This window comes from Cuculus canorus, chromosome 7 (genome assembly GCF_017976375.1).
Source record: "Cuculus canorus isolate bCucCan1 chromosome 7, bCucCan1.pri, whole genome shotgun sequence".
Taxonomy (NCBI): domain Eukaryota; kingdom Metazoa; phylum Chordata; class Aves; order Cuculiformes; family Cuculidae; genus Cuculus; species Cuculus canorus.
This window is the reverse complement of record NC_071407.1, coordinates 18,853,493-18,876,128: the sequence shown is the minus strand read 5'-3', so window position 1 is coordinate 18,876,128 and position 22,636 is coordinate 18,853,493. Positions and strand designations below refer to the sequence as shown.

At 42.0% G+C, this 22,636-nt stretch overlaps 1 protein-coding gene across 3 annotated transcripts in view; it reads left to right on the top strand.

Annotated features, from left to right (window-relative positions):
- C7H10orf71 (chromosome 7 C10orf71 homolog) overlaps positions 1–21,865 on the top strand; it is a 97,531-nt gene extending 75,666 nt beyond the window's left edge. For all 3 annotated transcript variants that reach the window (XM_054071392.1, XM_054071391.1, XM_054071390.1), the window contains exons 2-4: positions 4,410–4,580; positions 6,491–15,885; positions 17,427–21,865. In XM_054071392.1, coding sequence (XP_053927367.1) covers positions 6,667–11,280 — 4,614 coding nt within the window. In that variant the 5' untranslated portion in view covers positions 4,410–4,580; positions 6,491–6,666 and the 3' untranslated portion in view covers positions 11,281–15,885; positions 17,427–21,865. The remainder of the gene's footprint in view (positions 1–4,409; positions 4,581–6,490; positions 15,886–17,426) is intronic.
- The last annotated feature ends 771 nt before the right edge of the window (positions 21,866–22,636 follow it).

The following is a 22,636-nucleotide window of genomic DNA, read 5'->3' as shown; positions in this document are numbered from 1 at the left end:
TTTTAACTATTGTGTTATATATTGCATGCTACTTCTCATGGCCTATAGTGTAAACATAGTGAAATAATCTGAAATTAAAATATTTTTTTAAAAATTCTGAATGAAATTTTGCCATTTGTAATTAAATTTCTCTTTAGAATCTTTATTCCATATGAAATTTCAAAAAAAATATAAATGAGAAAGTGCTCCCATCTCACACACATGCACACATAAACACATTTCCAAAAGATTATATTGTCCGCAGGATTGCAATTCAGATTGGCAGCCAGCTCTGCTGGTCCTGTCTGGGACTGCACAATGTCTACCATACCACTCTTAGGTCTAGATGCCTTGTGAATATTGCAGAGAAAGGCAAAATTACTTTATCCCAAATACAAAATTACTTTATCACTCGCTATTGTCAGTGGCGAGTGATACAGATTAGAAAATCAGATTTGTCCAGAGGACATGATTTGGTGGCTTAGCTATGCGGTATAAGTTCCAAATCCCTTTCCTTTGCATGTCAGTCTGAATGCCACAGGGGGGTGAGGTTTGGCACTTTAGAGATGTTGAATTTCACGTTACTGTGGTTACAGTCACTTATGCAGTCTTCTGGATAATGCACTAGTGTCAGCTTAGGAAGTACATGTATTTAGAGTTACGGATTTTGTTCTCAGTTATTCTACTGACGTCAGTAGAATGAATCTAGACTCATACTAGTGTAACTGAGAACATAAGTTGGCCCAAAGTCAAGAACAGTCTCTCCTCTTCTTTGACACAGGACAAGCTGTTTGAGACACAATTGTTGGGCCAAATTCTCAAGGGGAATGAACCCAGTCTACACGGGTTTGGTTCAGACCCATGGTTCCTTCTGCTTGCTTTCCAGTGTAATAATCAAAGATCTAATGCTGGAGTAGCTGAGATCACCTTTTTCTGTGCTAGTAATTTCCATCAATGTGTGGGATTTTCACCCACAGATCCAATTCTCCACCATCCATTAGCTGAAGCAGGTATTTGTGTTTGAGCAAAGTGGTTCCCTTTTCCCTAAGCAGGAGAATTCACTTTGGCTGCCTTTATGAACACAAAGCATAGATGAAAGTGAACTTGTTGAATGAGGGAAATGTTAATAGCTTTCATCTTATAACCTTCTCTAATCCAGAAGTTGCCTTTCTTAACAGTTCAGGGAAACGTGACTGGAACACTACTGTCTCTCTTGCCAGACAGGTCCTCTCCTTGGTTGAGAGTGCTGTGATCCTCCCTTAGGTCCATGTGCCCCGAAGGCTGCTCAGAGGGTCAGTGTGCCTGAAGGAGCCCAGGCAGCAGGGCAGATCAGAGAGAGCATTTGACTCTGATGAGGCCCAATACGACCAGCCCACACACCCTTGCCTTTCCAAGTAGCCCAGCACAAGGAATGTTAGGGTATTCTACACCAGGGCTACAGGGTTTTATTAATTTCTCCTGAGCATCCTTATTGCTTCTTGTCGCTGACAGGGATTCAAAAGGTGACCATTAACTCCCTGACACGTTTTTATCTGTTTTCCTAAATGTGCAGTGAACACAGTGGTGTTGTGAACATTGACCGGCAGCAGCACACTCAATAGCCGTTCATATACTGATCACTGCTGCCATGCAGGATTTTCCAGTGATATCCAAGAGAGCTCAAGGAGCCAGCCCCACTCAGGTGAGCGAGGTGCTGCCGTGGGCTGGAAGCATTGTCTTGGCCTGATGACACAGAGCTGAACAGGCCTGTTTCCATCCAGCCCTCTCACCTGATTAGGAGCTCCTATGTGTGCTATGAACAAAGACGCATCTGTGCAAAGAAGTCAATGATTCCTTAGGGATTTTCCTATTTCCTACACCAAGACACATTAAGTATTCATTGTCATTATGAGCCCCTGGAAGCCTAAAGCAGCAGCACGTGTGCAAGCAGTGCACGCTGCTGAATAAACCTCAGCCAGCGGTCACCATAGGACTCTAAGTTTTGGGCTGGAGTGTGGATGGATGCCATATACAGACCATCACATGAAGAAAGCAGCTCACAAAGATTTAAAAAATAATAAACCTTCCCTCCCTCTCCCTTCTCTTCCCAGTCTGAAGGGGAATGCAGTGCTGCTTACTTCAAACTGCTATGCAATTCCCTAGGATGCTGCCAAAATGCCACCACGATGTCTCATGGCACAACATTTCAGCCAAATACCAGCCCAAAGGGGGTGGGGAAACCAACTGGCCCTTTATATATTGCAGCAGCAATGATGTCACACACCCCAGCCAAGTTTGCTGGTTTGCCCAGCTCCTGTCTAGTGAAAAAAGTTGACATTCAATCTGTGCCAGGACAGGAATAGTCTCTGTAATTTAACCTCCTCATCACAGCTTGCTAGGCACTTAAGAGAGCTACTGAAAAAAAAACCCCATCCTATTTAAAAGAGAGGAGAGGATGGTTTCTGGTTAAGATCCTTGAACCCTGTGCATTCATGCAAGCTTTTTCAGTAGCTCGTATCAAATGATGCCTGTTGCAAACACCTCAGATGTTTTTCAGCATTTCACAAGCAGTTCCAAACACTCAGTGTTGCTTCCCTGTGTCTTGAAAATAGACTAAATTCAAACATCCTGAAATGTTTGAACTAGCAGAATCCTGATTCAACCTCAAACACTGCACCTTGTTTGCTGGCTGTCATGTTTGTCCCAAAAGGTAAAGAAATGAGACTTTATCAGGTTATTAACCAGCTGTGAATAGCTTCTTTGCCGAAAGTTCAGAAGTTGCCATCATACCTCTACAAGGAATAGCTATATCAGTACAGTGCTACTGTTTCCATCCAGTTCCAGTAAGGACCTGCCCCTTGAACACTTGGTGTAGATACAGCTTTTCCAGCTTGAAACATTATACTGCCCAAGTACTAGTATTATGGCCAGGCAAGACAAGGATCTTCACGACGGTGTTAGAGACATTGTCAGTCACTATTCTTTTTTTAATCTGTGGCGCTGAGTTGTTTTTGTAACAGTGACTCCATCTAGGAAAAGAATTGCTGAGATTACATCATGATCTCCATGTTTATTGTTACCCTACTCACTTTTCAGCAAATGTTCTCAGTTTACAAGGGACAAAAAGTTTCTTCAGACCTCTGACCATGAGATCTGAAAGCCAAGCTTCCTCCTAGTTCAGGCATCACCACCAATAAATAGTGATAAATATTGTGCCACTGGAACTTAGTCAACAGCCCTGTTGATGACTGAGTCAGAACATAATCACAATCTCCCACGGCTGTGTTGGCTTTGCAGAGCTGAGAATATCACAGAAGCACTAAAATTGTAATTTAACCTCTGAGCAAAGAGATAACTGAATACACATTTCTGCAATGAGGTTGCCTCTGGCTGCAACCAGACATAACATTGGGGTTTTTTCTTTCCTTTTACTTTATTTGACTCGGATATCTGAGTGGACCACAAAAAAAAGCTCTTATTGGTAGAGGCTTGTCCCTAAACTAACACTGACAACTCTGCTTCCTTAGATAAGGTATAGAAGACTATTGCAGTAGTTGAGCCCTTGTTGCCACTTTTACTGGTGTGTTTTGAATACCACAGGCTGACACAAAAATCTTCCTTAGAGAGACCCTTGCTTCATGAAATTCTGTGTCTACAACTATGTGCTGTTTGCATTACCGCGGAGCCAGGCAGTTCTCCTTTTAGGAAATGGATATATTCTTGCAAAGATTAAGCAAACTAGCCTGAACCTTGGGGATCTCTACAGCAAAAGGACAGCAGCAATGCGTCTTCACTGTAGTTCAGCTTTCCTCTAGCATCTCCTGACTCTGTTTCACACATGGAAAGAAAATGATGTTTTGTCTACTGCTGCTCAGCATCCCAGCTGTCTGCCTTTCCTCTCCTTTGTAACAGGGACAGTGAAAAGGATGGATTTTAAAACCTCAGCTGTATTAGTTCCCAGTCCACCAGATAGATTGATGTCTGTCTATATGTGTTGGCAGTAGGAAGTTATATGCAGGTGGAGTGAACACACACATTCTCCTCTGCGGTCCCTCTGAAAGGGTGGCACAGCAGGGACGTAGGCAGCAGTAGCGAAGAAGTCATCTAGCACAACCCTTGATTTTAGCCTGGAGACATCACCCTTTTCAATGGGTAGACTGCCAGGAAACCATTGCTCACTCAGCTGTTAATCCTTGCTAGGGCTACCAGAGAGTGCTGGAGTTCGTGAGAGTTGTTTGCTAGGAACTTCACTGTACTCGACAAGCTACCAGACCCCCAAGGTATGTGGTTATTATCACTCTGGGATGGATACCTGTCTCTTTGGATAAGAAATCCTGTAAATCACTCCTAAAATGATTGTAAAGCATTGTGAGTGCACAAATATATGAACAAATACAGGATGAGATAATCTTCAGGTCGTACAAACAAATGTCTTTGTTTTTGAATTGCAGAGTTCAACTAAGATCGAAAAATGCTGAAAGTCAGAAACATCCAGGGACACTGCTTCTGCTGAATCTACATCACTGGACTATTTCTACCTCCTCGCTAAAGACGGTCAGAAATGATGCCAAATGCAAGCATGAGAGGGAGTTGTAAAGACGAGAAGCAAAATTACATGGAAGGTACGTACCTGTACTTCCCACTCTTAAATCACTGAAGGATCAAATCCAAAAGTGGGATGGCCTTTCATTTGTGTTCTCTTTTTTTCTTGCTGCATTATACACAAAGATGTTTGTGTGGTGGTGGGTGTGAAACTCACTTTTGAAAAATCTTTGTACAAATTGAAACAGAGACACTCTATTAAGCTTATTTCATTTGTGATATAAATCTATCGTAGTTCTGCATAAGTCATTGGAATTGTATGACTGGAAGGACAGAATCGATTCACTATGATACTTTGAGTCTAAAAATAGACTAATGGAGTTTTTTTACATAGAAAAGGAAAGTGAGGAGTGTTTTCATTTGAAGAAACAACTAAGGCTGAGTGATGCAGCTGGTAAGCCCGGTTCCTTTGACTATTCATACTTTGACGGTACTGAATCATCATAGGGAAAAACATGCCCTTTCCAAGAGTCTTACTGAGATGAGCCAAAATGAAATCATGGATTTGGGCTGCTGGAGGGGCTGAAATCTGGATCTGAATTTCACTGCTCAGTTCTATAGTGGATCCAAGCTTGAAATGTAGACAGCTTTCACTTGTATAGAAGCTGGAAGGTGCTGTACATGAGAACTGTGGTCTTTCAGCTCATCACAAGTTCATGATGAAATTGAACTATGAAATGGAGATACAGATCAGACTTGCCTTAAGGAGTGGGTTTTAGCTAGCTCTTGAATATACTTTTTAACTGAGTCTCTGTACTTTAGTCAGTACCCTGCTCAAGCCCTTGAATGTGAGGATAAGCATCTAAAGAATTTACAAAGTAAACTTTAGAGGGTTTTAGTATAGAGATTTCAAGTATAGCTGAAAGATCTATTTTGCTTTTACTTTTTCCATCCAAAGATTCCCCCATCATGTCTTCAAATTGGTGTGGAGATAGACAAAACCAACAATGCTGTGGGCCTTGATTGATTGGGCCTTGGTGCATTGTAGTCAGGAAATAATGGAAGGCTGTGACATTTTATAACTGTATTGAATGGGTTACCTTTTGCTTCTAGCAGTTTTGGAACTGAAACCAAGTGTTCCCTGTGCTCCTTTAGTGGGTCTGCTATAGTCCCCTAGGCTCTCCTGCCTTCTGCTGGCTAAGCTCATATTAGCAGCCTCTTCAGTTTCAATACATGAACCCAACTGTATCTGGATATGGATGGCTGAAGGATTTTACCCCAGCAACGTTCATTTGGAATGTGTTGGTGCACTGTAAATTCTCTTTATCAGTGGTGCCATTCTATTTCCTCAAACAAGGGTTCTGCTCAGGGTAATTGTCACAGCAAAGCCCCAGCCTGATGAAAGCAGATTCATCTCTATAGATTTAATTTTCTACAGTCATGTGCTAACAGCTGAGTAAGAATAGAATCTTCTATAATAAGTTTATTTTTCACAAAATATTTTAAATTGTAATTATGATGTCTTGCCAAGTAAGTTTTATCAACTTTTCTTTCATTTTGGACATAGTGTGCAATTATATACCAAGTGACATTCTGTTTTAAAGTAAGTTTTCTCACTTTTGATTACTAATTCTTCCCAGCCAAATAAATGGCTAACCACCTTAGCTAAATACATGCACAGCACTCAGCAGTGCTTATGGTTGGAGGTCTGGAAAGGGAAGGAAATTTGGCTCATATCTTTCAAGGGCCCAAGTAAATAATCTGAGGTGAAACCACTTTTTTTAATGGCACTTTCCAGAAATTCAACTATCTACCACAAGCTACTAAAATTGACTAAAATAACAATTATTTTTCATGTTGTTTATTGTGTTGCTAGCATCTTGTTTAGAGTCCTTATAGGATCAAATTAGTTAGTGACTGATATATCTGGTAAATGGTCTCTATAGTGTTAATATAGAAAAATGATGGTTTACAATTTTTGGCTTTGCAGAGAAGAAAGTTTCCTTCAGCTATTCTGTAAGATGAATCAACGTGCAGCAGCACCGTGTGGAGGAATTTCTTTGTGCTTGTGAATTGCAAACAGCTGGAACCAGCCTACACAGTCGTCTGCTTATTTGACACTTCAAATTAATCCTTTGGATAACTCATTCATGAATCCCATGAACAATGCAGGGAAATAAGAAACATACAGAAGGACACAGTGACTCCTCAAGTATTGGGAGTCTCCTGGACGACACAGACAGAGAGGTAAGCAGCCTCACAGACCGAGCTTTCAAAAGTTTATGTGTGGCAGAACTCGAAGATTCTTACAGTGAAACAGATCTTGCCATTTCACCTGACTTCGCCCTACAGTTCTCTGCTAAATTTAACCCAGATACATTAAACCATGCCATCAAGAAAAGCAATGTCTATAACAAGCTAACAGCAAGAAATAATGAACAGACAGTATGGGCTTCCACATTCCAGCAGTTACCAAAGAATGCTCCAGAGGAGCAAAGGATAGCTAAAAATGACACCTTTGCCATGGAAAAGAAAAAGCTGACTTTGCCAGTCACTGGTCCAAGGAACAATAAACATGTTTCAAAAGTGTCCTCGTTGATTAAGACATTTGATAAGAGTGCAGACCAAGGGTCACGAGGTTCCCTGATAGCCATCAAGCAGCCTATTAAGAATAGCCTTCAAAAATGTAGATTAAATCATGGAAATGATATGGCTTGCTGGGATGACAGAGAAATTTTAAGCATCCACAAGGAACCTCCTGAAGTTTCCAAAGCTAGTCAAGGTAGCCACTGTCTCAGTGGCAAACAGGAGCCACAGAAAAGACTTATTGACCTGAGTTACTGTGGCTCTGATGGTTGTTATCCTGTGCTGATTGAGATGTCAAAAGTAGCCAAGTCAAATTTTTCCCGTTCCTCTAAAAAGGCTTTAAAAAACAGAAGTGTGAAAGTTAATGAGCCAGCAAAAAAAGGTAATTTTCTTCACAGTGAGAACAGTGCTTTTGAATCATGGAATGTTCATCACAAAAAAATGGCAGAAAAGGAGGAATTTTTTGATATAAAAATGAAAAAGGAAGGACTTACATACCTGCAAGAAGCACCGTTTATTAAAGAATCACACACACATGAACATAAATTGCCATCTGTCAAGACCACTGTTGCTAAGAAGCAGGAGAAAGAGTTTGAGATGAAGCCTACTCCACCAGAAGCTACTTTCAGCATCCCTCTCCCAGCTGTATATGTGCCTCAGAGCCCTCTCCCTTCAGAAACCAAATTTGCTGCTGCTCTTCCTCCCGCACCCCCACCTCGGATCCATGCACACCACGGTCCCCCTCGGCCACCTCCTGTCCCACAGGCACTTCTTCCACCCCTCACCCAGCAGGGCCGTCCCCCAACACCCCCTACCCTTGAAGCTCCTCCTGTGCCACCACCTCCGGTGCCAGCTCAACTTTCCCCACCTGCAATGTCCCAAGCCTCCATCTCACCCCAGTCTGGGTCCTACAGGATGACTTCACCCTCACCCACGTGCCAGGCACCCAGCCCGCCTCCAAGACCCCTCGCCACCTTACCTGAAGAGGAGGCCCTCAATCCCCCAACCTGTCCACCCTGGAGGAAACAGAGAACTATAAAAGGGGCAGCAGAGAGGAGACAGACTTTAAAGGCGACATTCACAGCCAGTGACGAGACATGCTCATTGTCTGAAAAGGTGACTGGTGCCAAAACTAGTCTGGATGAGACTCCTCAGCCTAAACAGGTAAGCTCCCCTGGATCCATTAGTCCCTCTTTCAACATCACGGAACTCTTAACACCCATCATACCAGCAAAACAGGAGGTGGATGCTGTTGGAAGTGAGCTGATCCCACTGACACCTCCTCCCACTGAGAGTACAGCATTAAGAGACCATGAGGAGAGCACATTTGGTGATTACAGGTCTCGGGATAGTTATAAATCAAAAGTATCGAGCCTGTTATTCAACTTGAAGGATGTCCGTAAACGTGTTAAAAGCATTTATACCCCTTCTCCCCTGTTAAGGGCCTTGGAGGAGAAAAATAAAACCAGGGAAAATATACAGGAGAGTACGAAAATGAATGCCTCGCTCTTGACTTTACAAGAAAAAAGTGACAAAAATATTACAGAAAAAGATGAATTGGGTGATATAACCTCCATATTGTCTGACAGAGTTTATGAAAAGGACAATAAAACTGAGTTACCTGGACACTTTACAGACAATTGCCTGACTTTGAGTTCACCTCAGACAACAGCAGACCCTTTAATTTACCAAACTGAAGAAAAATTGCAGCAAGATGATTCAAAACACAAAGATTTGGTTAAAAACACAAGGGATAATGAAAAGCTCCTCTTGTTCAGACATGACTTAGATGACCTTGATTTAAGAAAATATCTGCAGCATCCAACACTGAAGCCATTCAGTAAAGACAATGCAGATACAACGGCTGGGCAGCTTGTGCAAAGCCACAGTGTCCAGGGTGAGGAAAATGAGAGCCGGGTTGCTATTCAGAATGAAAAAATTGTCTTCAAAACACTCCCAAACCAACTCTCACCAGCAGAGAATGTGCCTTATGGTGATACTCAAACCAATATGGTGGTACCTGGCTATGAAGCGCAAGGCAAAAGAAGCACTAGTTCCTCAGAGCAATCTTTTGTCTCTACAGTAGAGCAGCCACTTCAGGAGGAGTCATTTCCACCAGTTCCCTTGATGCAGAAGGCATGCCTTCAAGAAAGCCAGAGGACTGAGAGTGATGTGGGTGCAGACAGTAAGGAAAGCAACAAGGAGAGTGGAAGAGAGGTTGGGGAAGATGAACCGCAATATTATGCTGGTAGTGGTGCAGCAGAGAAGAGGGAGGGGAATATTACTGGGGATATACAGAGGAGCTTGATGAAAGAGAAACTAAAGGGAGAGAAAAGTGAAGAGGCCAACAGCATGGATTCTGCTTCTGATGGTATAAGGGACATGTCTGTCCCCAAGTCTGAGGAACCACAAACACCACCATCTTCAAGCTCAACCAAACCCAGTCTGTTTATGATTAAAGATAATACATTCAGGTCACCTCAGGTAATAAGGGCTGTCAAGCTGCCCCTGTTCAGGTCCTTTTCCCTGGATGATACAGTGAGCAGCAGCTACAAAGAAATGGAATGTAGGTTTATGCCGCCACCAGCGTGCAACGAGAAGCACCGAAACATGTCGCATGCCCAGGAGGTAGACTGCTCAGCATCAAGGCGCAGAGGGCAGCAGAACGTGAGAGATGGAGCAACTGACAGAGGGAAAGAGGCCAGTGAGGCTGGGTCCGCTTCAGCAACACTGGATCCCAGTCCTCTGGAAGATACAGAGAGCTTTTCAGAAGGGAAGGTGATGGAAGAAGATGAAGAAACTCGTGCTTTGTTAAATAAAATTGGGAAAATGAATGAGGAAAGTGTCTGCAGAAGGAAAGAGAAGCTCCAGACTAGGAAGGCAAGGCACAGTTTAACACAGTCAAATATAAGTCTGGGAAATGACCAAGCACATAACAACCCCAGCTATCCCACAGAAATAAAGACCAATTACTTTAAGAATCATCATTTATCTAATCGCAGAGGTGGCTCTTGTGCAAAAAAAATAATCACAAGGGAGACAATTTCCCCTGTGACTGGCTCCATATCAGAGGACCATACGTATTCTCCTGTATCCCACGAAGCCTTAGAGGACATCATACATACAGAAGGTGCACCAGTTTTGTCAGACAGTCTTGCATGCTCTGCTGTTACAAGCCCCAGGTCAGGCAGTACCATGCACTCTCTTGCTGTCAGTTCTTCTTCAGACAAACTAACAATGTCTGGCTTTAGAGGGACAGAGAATGTAATAAACCCTGCCTTGCTGAACGTAGCACTAAAGAGCCAAGCCAATGTGGCTGCAGAAGAGATACTTGATTCTGCGGAGAAGAACCTACTTTCCTATTGTATAGGGGAAGCTGAGAAACTAGAGTCCAAGGGACTTGGGGAGAGAGCAGCAGGCAAGCCTCCCGCTGTGCCACCAAAAACAGAAAAGGCTTTGCGGCGGGCCAAAAAGCTGGCAAGCAGGAGGAAGAAAATGCAAGAGCAGCAGCAAAAGCATGAGACTGAGCATACAGATTCTGTAGGGAAAAAGTCTTCTCATTCTGGACAGACACTAGCATCTCCCTCACCCTTGCGATATTCTCCTCTCCATCCTGCCCCTCACTCAACTTTCACAGAAACCAGTACAGCAAAACCCAGTGGAGTGTCAGCAGTAAGCCCCTCCCTCTCTTCAACCCAGCGTAAACTCCTCCAAGACCCTGACTCTGGCCAATACTATGTAGTTGATTTACCAGCTGAAGTTAATTTAAAGACATTTTATGATCCAGAAACTGGAAAATATGTTCAAGTCTCAGTCCCTTCCACAGAAGGGAACTTGCACCAGCCTCCACCTCCAGAAATTATGAATTCTCCCTATGCCTCCTACCCTAGAGTGTTGCCTTTACCAGCTTCATCTGTAGAAGTGCTGAAGTCACCTTCTCAGCTCTCTGAACCTACCTGGTTAATGCCAGCTGTACCAGGAGAAGCAGTGAAAACACCTGAAGATGGCCTGCAGGACTACAGATATGCTGAAGCTGTGGATACCCAGCCCTGTATTGAACCAGCCTCTTACCCCTACAGTCAAGATGCTGAAGAAACTCAAGTTCACTTAGGAAAGGACATGAACCCAACCTCAAATACTGGCATAGTGCCGCTCACCCACTTAGATGATTTTGCTGCTGAAGGAGTATCTTGAAAACTGAAGTAACGAAACATGCCAGAGTTTCTAAGAACCATTTGGTCAGACGTGCACACAAAAGCACATGCAGATTTGATGTTCGTACAACACTTTATGTCTGAATCTCATTGTGGTTTGCATGGGAAGGAAATTGAAAGCTGACCACATTGAAAGCTGCAAGGTGATGATAACTCCAAAGGAGTGTGAAATTAAGTAAGCACTAAATTATTGGTAAGATGAAGGGGCAATGCCAGCTACACAAATAATTATGACAGGATGAAGCCACCGCTTGCTGCTGCTGCTTTGCCATTACGATGGTTGGTATTGCCAAAGCAAATGTCTTTTTGCCCAGATGTGTTGCTCAATATATGACATGAAGTAAAACCTGTGAGACCATCCTGTCCATCCAATGAGACCTAGGACAGATGATGCATCTATTGAACTTCTCTCACTCACTGCCTTTGAACCATATTGACAGGTAGAAAGCACCTCGCTAAAAATATGCAATAAACCCAAGATTCATTTTCTGCACATGTTGATTGCCCAGATGTTATTAACAAGATTGTATACTGGGTGCACAACACAACAGCTATGTCAAAAGAACTTTGAACAACCAGAATACAGTTAGAGCTGCTTTAGACTTCTCATGTATTTTTGCAGTGTCCACTAACATGCTGCTGAATTCTTTATATTACTTGATAATCTTCAAATAAGTTCCTTTAGGGTCAAGGTTATTTATAATGCAGCTTAAAACTTCAACTTGTCTTGATACTTTACCTGTAATATTTTGGTAATGAGCAAGGTTGAATTAAATTTCATAATAGCATTTAATTTTTTCTTAGGATTAGAAGACCTTTGCTTATTATAATTGTCATGGGTTTTGTTTTGTTTTCAGGCTTCCACTGAAATACAACACTAACTTTTAAAACCTGAAAAACATTGTACCTAATTTTGGTCTTGTAGATCTATAATTTAAAGAAAAAAAAAAACAAACCAAAAAACCAAACATCTGAAGTATAAATTCCTAGAAAATTGCTTCTTTGGATTCTCATTTTTCTTTGAAAGATCTGTAACAAAATACCACTGATCCTTGCCTAAGCTTTTTTTTTTTTTTTCCATCATCATAGATAATCAGAGAACCTTTGTGAAAATGTGGAAAAAATTAAGGAAATAAGCGTGCTTATAACTATCTTTATTTGGATATTGTTTTGCTTTTTCTCTCTCTCATTTTCCTACTGTTTTCCCCAATTAAAATTGAAGTGCAGGAGCTCTAAGGAAGAATTCTGTCAGTGACTTTCAGCCTGATTCACATCTCAGACTATTTTTACAAGATTGTTTTCAGTGAAGTGACTAATGACTTCCTGAAAAGAAAGGGAAGAATCAGGGCTTTTACTAATAAATACCATGTAGAGATGGGACAAAGGCGCTGCCCCACTCTCTCAGTTTTAGTATTTATGATAGAGGTTTTCTTGCATAAATTCTTATTTTCCCAGGACCAAGGCTGTTGTCAGGAAACAGACCAACACTTGGTTGTTTGGCTCCTTCCCTCACCTGAACTCAGCTCCCAGCCTTCCTCCATCCCTGACAAGAGCTATGCATTCAGAACATGTTCTAATGCAGTTTTGTCAGTACTAATTGCTAAAGCATTTCCCTCCGAGGGTGTAGGTGTAGACACTAAGGGCATCTCTTCCTATATTTCAGTGTGATTTGAATTTAGTCTTTAATGATTTTCTAAGGTTCATTTCACCTGCAGATTTGTGTTAGATTGGCCACTTTGTGATTTGGCAAGGACAGTTGCAGCAGAGGTGTGGGGTGGATGTAGAGAAGCTTGTACTGGTTTGGTTGGAGTTTTGAGCACATTCAGCCAAATGCCTATATTTTAATGAGTATTTATTGTTCAGTCTCCACCCTTGAAAATTTTCAACACCTGAGTGGATAAAGCCCTGGACAACTTGGACCGACCTCAAAACTGACCCTCCTTCAGCAGGAGGTTCATCCAAACATCTCCTGAGATCTCTTGCAGCCTGAATTATCCTATGATCCTGTTATGCAAACCCAAAAAATTTTAAGCCAGCTTTGACTTAGAACTCACAAGATGCTGTCTCCTCTGGGAAAGGCCTCATTTTGAAAGAAATAGAAAAGAATTTGAAAACGAAGAGTTTCACTAACAAGGATCAATATTCAGGTTGTTAAATTAAGGGAAATTACTTCCGTTATTAATAGTTTTCCTTTTTTTAATCACAAATATTTTGCTAAACTGACATGGTGCTATTCATGTTGCACTTCTCTGTTCCTGTCACTATATACTGCATAATGTCTACTCAGTATAGAGCAGAATGTCATCTACATGTTAAAATATAGATAAATAGATCTATTAAAGTTTTCCACGGTATGTTTAGACAGAACCTTTGCAATCTGAAAGACTAGCAGAGTATACAAGCCTTTTTCTTTGGTTTGGTATTACAAATGTAAATGCCCTTAGCAGCCTCAAGTCAAGAAGTAGGCAGGCTCTCAGATGGTAGAATAAATCTTGCTGTCCAAGGGGAGACTGTGGATACAAAGTATCCGCACAGATATAAAAAAAATGGTACTTTGATAAGCAAAATATACAACTGCATTAAAAAAAATCCCTTTTGCTTAGTTAACTGTTATTTGTTTTGTAGATATACACACTTCTGAACCCATTTTTTTGAGGGCCACCTTAAACTGGGAGAGAATGAGATCCTCCAACATACTGTAATACTTCTAGGTATGTGAGGAAAGCAGGGTGTATTTTTTTACTTTACTGTAAAGGCAAAGTGAAATACGGGCATGTGAAAAGGAGCCAGTCCTAACTTGCATACCTAATACATTTCAAGTAGGACTTCTTCATTTTGAACAACTCTTTCTGTTAGCTGAAGGAACTGCATTCACTGCAGACTGTGTCTCTAGACTTGCATGTGTCCCAGAGGGAGTTTTGACCTAGAGAATTTGTAGCCAAACAAACACAGCACTGGGGGAGTTTTGAAAACAAATATGAAAGTGGTTCTTGTTGTGTATCCAGAGCTTTCCTTAAAGCATGTCACCACAAGGAGGGAATGATGTTGTACAGGTGTACAAGGTCCCAGCACAATATTGATGTCGTTTGAGAGTGAACCCACCAGCAAACCTGCCTCTGGCCTAGACCATGTTGTTGGCCAACTTCTTGCTAGGGTGTGGGAGTGTACATACACACCTGCACATGCAAACACACAAACAAACCTATATATATATAAAATATTGTTTATATTTACACATATACCTATAAAAATGCCATTTCATATCAGTATAAAGCAGCAGTAATGCCTACAAAGGTGGATACAAAATGTTTGTGTATTAAAAGAAAAACAAATGACAGCTTTTCAAATAACAATTTTCATTCTTTTCTTATCCTTTTCTGTTTGTGTTTGTTGGGGGTTTTTTCCATTGCTGCTGTGGAAAACAAAGATGGAAGAGGTCATTACTAGGCAAAATGAAAGCTGTGAATTGACCTCTTTCTTTTAGGGAGAGGGCACTATGGGAAATGTGCAATAATCATGAAAACAGTTGTAGGAAAGCACTGTTTCGTGATGCAAATGACAGTGACATTAAATCATAGGTGTGTTGAGGCAAACTAAGCTGAATTCTGCCTTGCCAGCAGCCAGTGGTTTAGACTAAAGAGCACAGCAGGCTCTTTGCATGCACAGAAGCACAGCAAGCTGAAGGGAGGGCCATCGATTTCACTGCTCCCTTCTCCTGCGCGTGGCCTCTTTTGCATTTTGCATTCGTGGGTGTCCTGACACTCATTTACAGCAGTGGTTCTTCCTTGGCAGATGTGAATGAGGCCAAACCTGGCTTACATACTCTTTGGCTGTTGGGCCAGAACCACTTCCCTTTGAACCTCCTTCTCTTTCTGGGGCAACTGCGACACCTTCCAGTCCAGTTGTCACATAGACTGACATCCCACAACCATGGCTCTTTCCCAAGAGCTCCGATTTCCTTATGCAAAATACTGGGTTTGTTTTAGAGAGTGCAATTTAATTGAAATGGCTTACATGCATGGATTTTTTTCAACTCCTCCTTGGATATTTAGTGCCTTCCTAAGTCATCTGTCCAATAAAATGTGTATCATTGGCACGTTCCATCAATGCACCTGTATTTGCAAATAAATAATTATTTATTAACTAATAAACAAAATAAACAAGACTTGTTTTACAGTACTTGAATGACTTCTAGACAGCTTTTTTTATTGTAATTATATCTTATTGTAATTTTATCTCCAAGCAGAAAGAGTCAACAACGTGAAAGTGTGTGTTTGTGCATGCATGTGTGTGGTACACAATTAAAAGATCTAGGAGATGACTAAGTGCAGGGCTTTGTCCTCCTTCCTTACCCTCTTAAAGCGAGGGAGAAGGAGGTTAGTCAGAAACACCTCTGGGCCAGGATTCCTGCAGTCATTCCCACCCCTCCCTGCTGTGCAAGAGCAGCAGTCTGGCCAAAGGACCCTGCGGTTGTGGTGCCAGCACACGGTCCAGCAGCACTGGAAGAGGATCACCTTCCCACTACCCAGAGGACATCGGGGCTTTTGCATTCCTTGTGCCACATCCACTAGAGAGAAATCACCAGGTGTGTAACTTGATGTAACTTGTCTTTTTCATTATTAACCAGTCCTGTAGACTGTGTGTAGTCTCCAAAGTCATGTCAGTGATGATTTTACATTTCTCCTCAGTTTCTCTTATTTTCTGTTGCATTATGAAACACAGTAGAGACTTTTCACAGTGATTTTGGCTCAGTCATTGTCCAGACTAGCAGTTTCATTTAAATCTGCTCTGCTTTGATCCCTGATTAGCCAAGCAGTCCTTGCTGACAGTGAAAGTGTTACTGTTGTTTGAATATAAAAAAGTGTAAGTAGAAAATTTGTAGAAAATTTGTAGAAAATTGAAAATAGAAAATTTGTAGTAGAAAAATTGAAAGTAGAAAATTTGGCTAATTATGTTTTGACCAGAAATACATTGACACCTTTGCATATCTGTATTTGGGGAATATAAAGAACTCTTAAGGTTGATCCTCTGACTCACTCAAAAGCAACATCAGAAGCTGGTGACATTGTAGATGATAGGTTGCCTGTGGTCTAGGTAATACATACAAATATGTAATTTGGAGCAACTGATGTACAAACTGTGATTTCTATTAAAGGAATTCTGTTTCAGAGCCTTATAGAAGATAGCAAGAACATGGAACACCTGAGCAAATTAACTTCAGTGTGGTTTTTTTTGTGAAATGCTTATTATAACACCAGAGGTCAATGATTAATTTATTTTGTCATTAGCGTGATTATTCTGGTCTTACGACTATCTTACATTCACCTCTGTCCCCTGGTATTAAAGATAATATTGTAATTATGTGATTTAAATGGGTAGGGAATGGCTGAAAATGACCTGTGGTTTTCCCTTGCTTCTTTTTTATATTCTCAAAGTTTTCATTATGTTGATTTTTTTACATTAGATAGTCAGGTCTCCAGTACTCTATGGCCAATTAGGGACTTGCTTCTAATACACTATTGAACATACTTAGAAAGCAGCATTTCAGTGGTGCAGAAATCATTTTTGTCCCAATTGCCTAAAGCTCTGTGTTTTTATTAAAGTAGGTTTTACTCAAGCCTTTGGGGGAGCAGCTTGCAGTGCTAAAAAATGAGTGCTTTCCCATGTCAAAGTCCATATCAAATAAATGACCTGTGGTACTTTGAAGGAAGGAGAAGGCTATGAGAAGCAGGGACAATTTTTTAAATCCTTCTGGCTATGTAAAGAAATTGAACTCCAATGAAAAGTAAAATATGTTCAAAGCTGGAGATATGCTCTGAAAAGCCATAGCTTGCCAAAGTTTGCCTGCACAGGTTAATTCTTCCCTACAATGGCTTGGATTCCCTTGTCCTGGAGCTCCTCAGTGCATTCATGGTCTTGCTTGCTGGCATGCAATATCAGAGCCTTATCCTCTCTCAACTGCCCCTCCGGTTGCTTGAAAGTGGCACATGGAATGCTAGCATTCAGAGCACACAAAAATGGGCAAGCTAGTTTTTTGCTATGCCAGAAATGTTAGTGTAGTCACCCACAACATGAAACATCTCAGGTCAGCTAAGGTAACCTTTATGATCTTCCTTACATTGACAGGCCACACAAATGGCACCCTGAGATAAAAAGCAATCCTTTCTGTTCCCGACACTGATAAGATGCAGAGGATATGGACTGGATCTGGCCCAAGAGAGACTCTTTCTTCAATTGCACTGCGATGGCTGAAAGTCTGTTAGCAGAACTGGTTTCTGCTGGTGAGCGCTGCCTGCCTGGATCAGGTCTCCTGAGAACACGTTCCCAGGGAATGTGGGTAGAAACATTTCAGAATTATTCCATGCCAAACTGGCTGTAGCTTTGTGAACTTTCCCAAAGGAAAAGTCAGAAAGAAATGAAAGGAGAATTTCATATTGCAGTATGAGACTTGTTGATAGTACCTCCATACATGGATATACACTTACGTAGAGATGTATCTAGACATGTCTACATAATTATAGATATAGTATTCATGTTCTACTGAAGTGTCTGAGCGTGATCTAAATGGCATCCTTGAAATGTTCTTGCATCTCCCACCAGTAAGTTTGCATGTCCTGTTGCTTGCAGGGTCTGCCCCAAGGTACCTTAAGCCCTGGGCTTCCCATGTTCCACTACCCAAGGGAGACAAATGTTCACCTCTTTCCATATTCTTACCAGGACTAGGGAATGTACCTGGGATGCCCCGATACCTCCGTTTCTTCTGGTGGAAGAGGAAGTGGTTGCCCTCATATAGACTCCTCTTGACAAAGGGGATGCAGATGGTGAGTCCCGAGCTGTCCCCCAGGCTAAGCCAGGTGGGACTGTAAAGGGAGATGGAGAAGCTTAATACTCTCCCTTTGTGAAACCACTGCACTATCAGCCTGAGATAGATAAGACACACTTCTGGCAACAAGATCAGCCTCAACAGTCTAACTCAGCAGTATTACTGGCACTAGCCCTGAGCTGCTAGCAGTAAACTTCTTGCCTTAGCAACTAGATGAGCCTGAACATAAACAAAGCAGGATCAAATACCAGCTGGAACACTGGCCTAAAAACCTACTGACACAGCCAAGCCACGTGACTGCACCTTAGCAGGAATTTTCCAATAAACAGCTTCTCAGCTGAAAAAAACAGGCTTCTTTGACAAGAGTGAAACTGCTGGTAGATAAAAGCATGTTTGTGCTGGGTTTTTTTTGAACCGGTGTCTTCTGGGTTGGGAAATTTGCTGAAAAATTATTGAGAAGTCCTCCTTTGATGTTTGCATGTATGTATAAATGAACAGTCCTACGGCTTTTCTTTTGGCTTGTAACAACTTTAAAAGGAGTAATTTAAATAACATTTATTTTAAAGTTGAAATTAAATCAAAACTTTTCAAATATCTCAGAAATTCTCCAGTAGTCCAGGTTGGTTTATTACTTTGTGGTTTCTTGGCTTTTTTCTTTAAGTGTTTGGGTTTTGGGGCTTTTTGTTCTGTTTGGAATGAGGAAGAGATGTCACCATTACCAAAATTGCTATATGAGGAAAAAACGGTTTCTGATCCAGTCACAAAGAAATGTGCCTAGTGCCAGCTGCCACCAATGAGATTCTGCAGATGTCCCACTTGCGCTGAACTGTTCATATCTCTGGATACAGCTGCCTGGTGACCAGCTCCATGCTGATGGTCTCGTTATTAATACTGAGGAGAGGGCTATTCCTGCTGCTAATTAACTGTGTTATCAAGTGGTAGGGGAACCTGGTTGTAGTTTTGTATCCTTCTTGGCATCCAGGACACGTTTAATGGCATGCAATATCTGCCTCCCTGGGGTATACTAAGAGAGGTTATCTGATCGTACTCAGTAGGACTATAACCACATACTTGTCAATTTTTAAATTTCTCATCAAAAAAACTCAGACCACAGCTTGGTCCTTGAAAAGCTTCCAGCCACATTCACATTGTGGAAGTGGCACTAATGTAAGAGCAATGGTATATTCATATTACACCTGAAGCACTTCAGAGAACGCAGCTTTGTCAGTAAAACTGAGCTTTGCACCATGGCAGTAAGAACATCCCATATATAAATCTCACACAAGTAGTAAAACAAAGGTTTTATAGGTGTGACTGTGTCTGTCCTATGGGCTTTTGCTGGAGCCGCATTCTCAGCCAAGGCCGCTTATGCCTGATAGGACTGAACAGGAGGAATCCTGTGTTTCTCACAGGCCATAGATAAAACCATATAAATTCCAAAAAGTGTTTTTTATTCCAGCTAATCCTAAATCCAGCCTGAATCAAACTAAACCATTGCTTATTCTTAATTCCCTCAAGTTAATGCTCATGTTGCTGTGTATACACTGTTAACTAATGCAGCGCACAGCAGACATTGTCTCCCGTACCGTGCTGGGTTGTTTGAAACCTTTTCTTCCCCTCACTGCTTATTGCTGTTTCTGCTGGCAGAAACACTTCACAAGGGCTCCCCAGTCTGCTCTGTGTGGTGCAGGAAGCTGAGTCACCTAACTGCAGGTCTGAGCCCTAATGAAGGGAAAACCCACCAAAAAGAGAAGCATCTGGGGTTTTCTAAGTGACACACACGAATACCTGGCTGCTTGTTATCTGTGTTATTTGTCTGAATAACAAGCTACACCTTTGATCTGGATTACTCCCAGGTTCAGCCCCTCAGGACAAGTATTTGGGTATTTCGCTCTCTGAGTGGGTTTTTGAAACTTTCCTTTCTGACCCTTGTTGGACTGTGATTGTGAATTCCTCCCTTAAGATCCTCTGGCTCAGTCCCAGTTAGGTTTACCTCTAAATGTGACTAATGGTTTAGAGGAGCAATAGAATCAGCTCTTTCCTCTTCCTTCCCTGCCAGCAGCCAATTTCTTGTGCACTGCTACAAAAATATTTCTAATAAAAATGAACAACTCCCAGGGATGCTCCTATCCCTTGTTGTGCCAAGGACTGGTGATCACATCAGCATCTTGGTTCTCAAGCATCTGCCAAAACTTGATGGCTTCAGCCAGCAGAGTGGAGCAAGGGTGAGCCAGCTGTGATAAAACAGCAGAGTTTAGGTTCCTGGGGAGTCTTCTTTGCAGAGATGGGCTTCTTCATTTAATGGGGCTTGGATCTTATTTAACACATCAGCTCATGTACAGTGCGGGTGTAAAGAAGCTGTGTGTATACAATTAAAAAAAAATAGTCTATTCAATACCTAGAGGAGTCCTAATAAATCTGCCGCTATAGCAAGTGTTAGTCTCTAGGGCAGATACTGAATGCTGGAGTTTAATAAACAAAAATTCCGAAGCAGAAGAACTGAAAGGTAAACCAGTTCAGCTGTCAAAGCTAACACAATTTAATTAGAAATTAAAAGTTTTTTCCTGTTCTGAGTAGTCCCAAGGACTAGCATCTCAGACTGGTTATACCTGGGCTGCCTTCTGATGGCTGCTCTCAGGGCATGTTTTCTGACCATATGATCAGAGGTCTTCCAACCCAGGCTGAAAGGCACTGCTGAGGACACAGGAGCTTATACCTGAATAGAATCTGGCAGCTAATATTTGCCCAGGTCGTCTGTGGAGCAGAAGATAGGAAGCTGTGAAAGATTACTTTCCAGGTGTCCACCTGTATACAGCATTAATGCCAAAGGGGCTTGTGCTGGGGCTTAGAATGCAGGAGAGTAACAACCTGTCCTTAGCCCAGCCCAGAGAACTGGGCATTTCCTCTATACAAGCAGAACTGTAGCAGTCTCAGATGCTCCAGGGACTGTAGGGTGATTTAGATTAAGCTATACTTTAACTGTCTGAGACCAGAAACAGCTTCAGAGCTGTTGCTGCTTTTATGAGAAAATAAGAAATTAACTTTTGGACCCATTGGAACAGATTTGTGTGTGGGGGATTAGATGTGAAGGTGATTCCACCTGCCGAAAAGGGCTGCCTTTTGTTGCTTTGCATATGAGAACTCTTCTGAAATGACACAGGTAGTGTTGTTTTTTCCTTCTCTATTTCATGCTATGGATGTTACAAGAGTATTGCAAATACACTGACTACAGAACCAGACATTGGTATTAAATACTGGAAGAGCTATGCAGGTCAATATTTTAAATCCTGTTGAATTTTAGCTATTACTAGTTTACCAATGCAGACGTCACAGCTCAAAAAAATGATGCTGAGGCTTCTGAGATAGCAGGCCAGAATCTATTTGTCTTGTGGCAAAGACCTTAGGGCAGGCAATAAGGACACTGTGGTTAGATTATTAAGATATTGTCAACACATCACTCTCAAATAAGGCTGGATTTACTATATGCCAATGAAATTCTCTTCTCATGGGCCAGACCTATATAAAGGCTTCTTTGGTTGATATCAGGAAAAGATTGTATTTTGTGGTAATATGGTCACCCTAAGTCAATATTTCACAAGAGTGCAAAGGAAGTTTTTAAATGGAAAGAATAAAACATCATTTACTGCACTCTGCCGAGGCTGCTCTTTTATTTATGGCAGGGGTGTCAAACTCTTCAGTGGAGAGGTCTGAATTATGTACTCAGAGCTCCGGTATCAATTCAGGGTTTCTCACTTCCCCTGCTTCACACACTGCTTCCACCACACAAACAGCCAGTCACAACAGGATCTTTATCGAGTAGCAGCTCTTTTAAAGGGAGAATGTGCCACAGCAGCACACCACAAGCATTTCATCTCCATCCCCTGCTCCCTCGTGGTCCGCCCTGCACCAAACGACTTCCTCCCGCACCATGCTGGCAACGTTCTGCTGCAGGGAAGCAGAAAGCTTAAGTGAGCAGTGGAAGTGTAAACTTTCCTGAGACACGGTCCTGGCAGCAGGCTTTTCTGACACAGGGTGGGCAAGTCCTCCAGGAAGTGCAGAGAAGGTCAGCGTAGACTTGCCATGGGCAGCAGCCTGTAGGAAACACAGATAGGAGGGCACTGACTGCAAGAGGAAAGAGTTCTGCATGCATATGGCCTTCAGCATCATTGTAAATAATACCCTTAATAAAGAGCCAATTAGCTTAACAATCTCATTACGATCCAGCATGCAGTGTAACTATCCAGCCTACAGCGTAACTGAGCAAAGATGCATTCTCAGCTTCACATTTCCTGTTATAATGCCTGTAGGCAGAAGGAGGCCTAAAGAGATGTGGAAGAGATAAAATGCATGGAAGGCAGAGAAAATGGCATGCCACCTTATAAAGAAGATCCCATGGCCTTTTGCTTTGCATCAATGCCCATTAACAAATGTGGACCAACAGACTGCAATAAACTGCACAACAGCCCTGAGCACCAACTCCCCAGCTCTGCTGTAGCCTCCTCAGTGCTGGGCT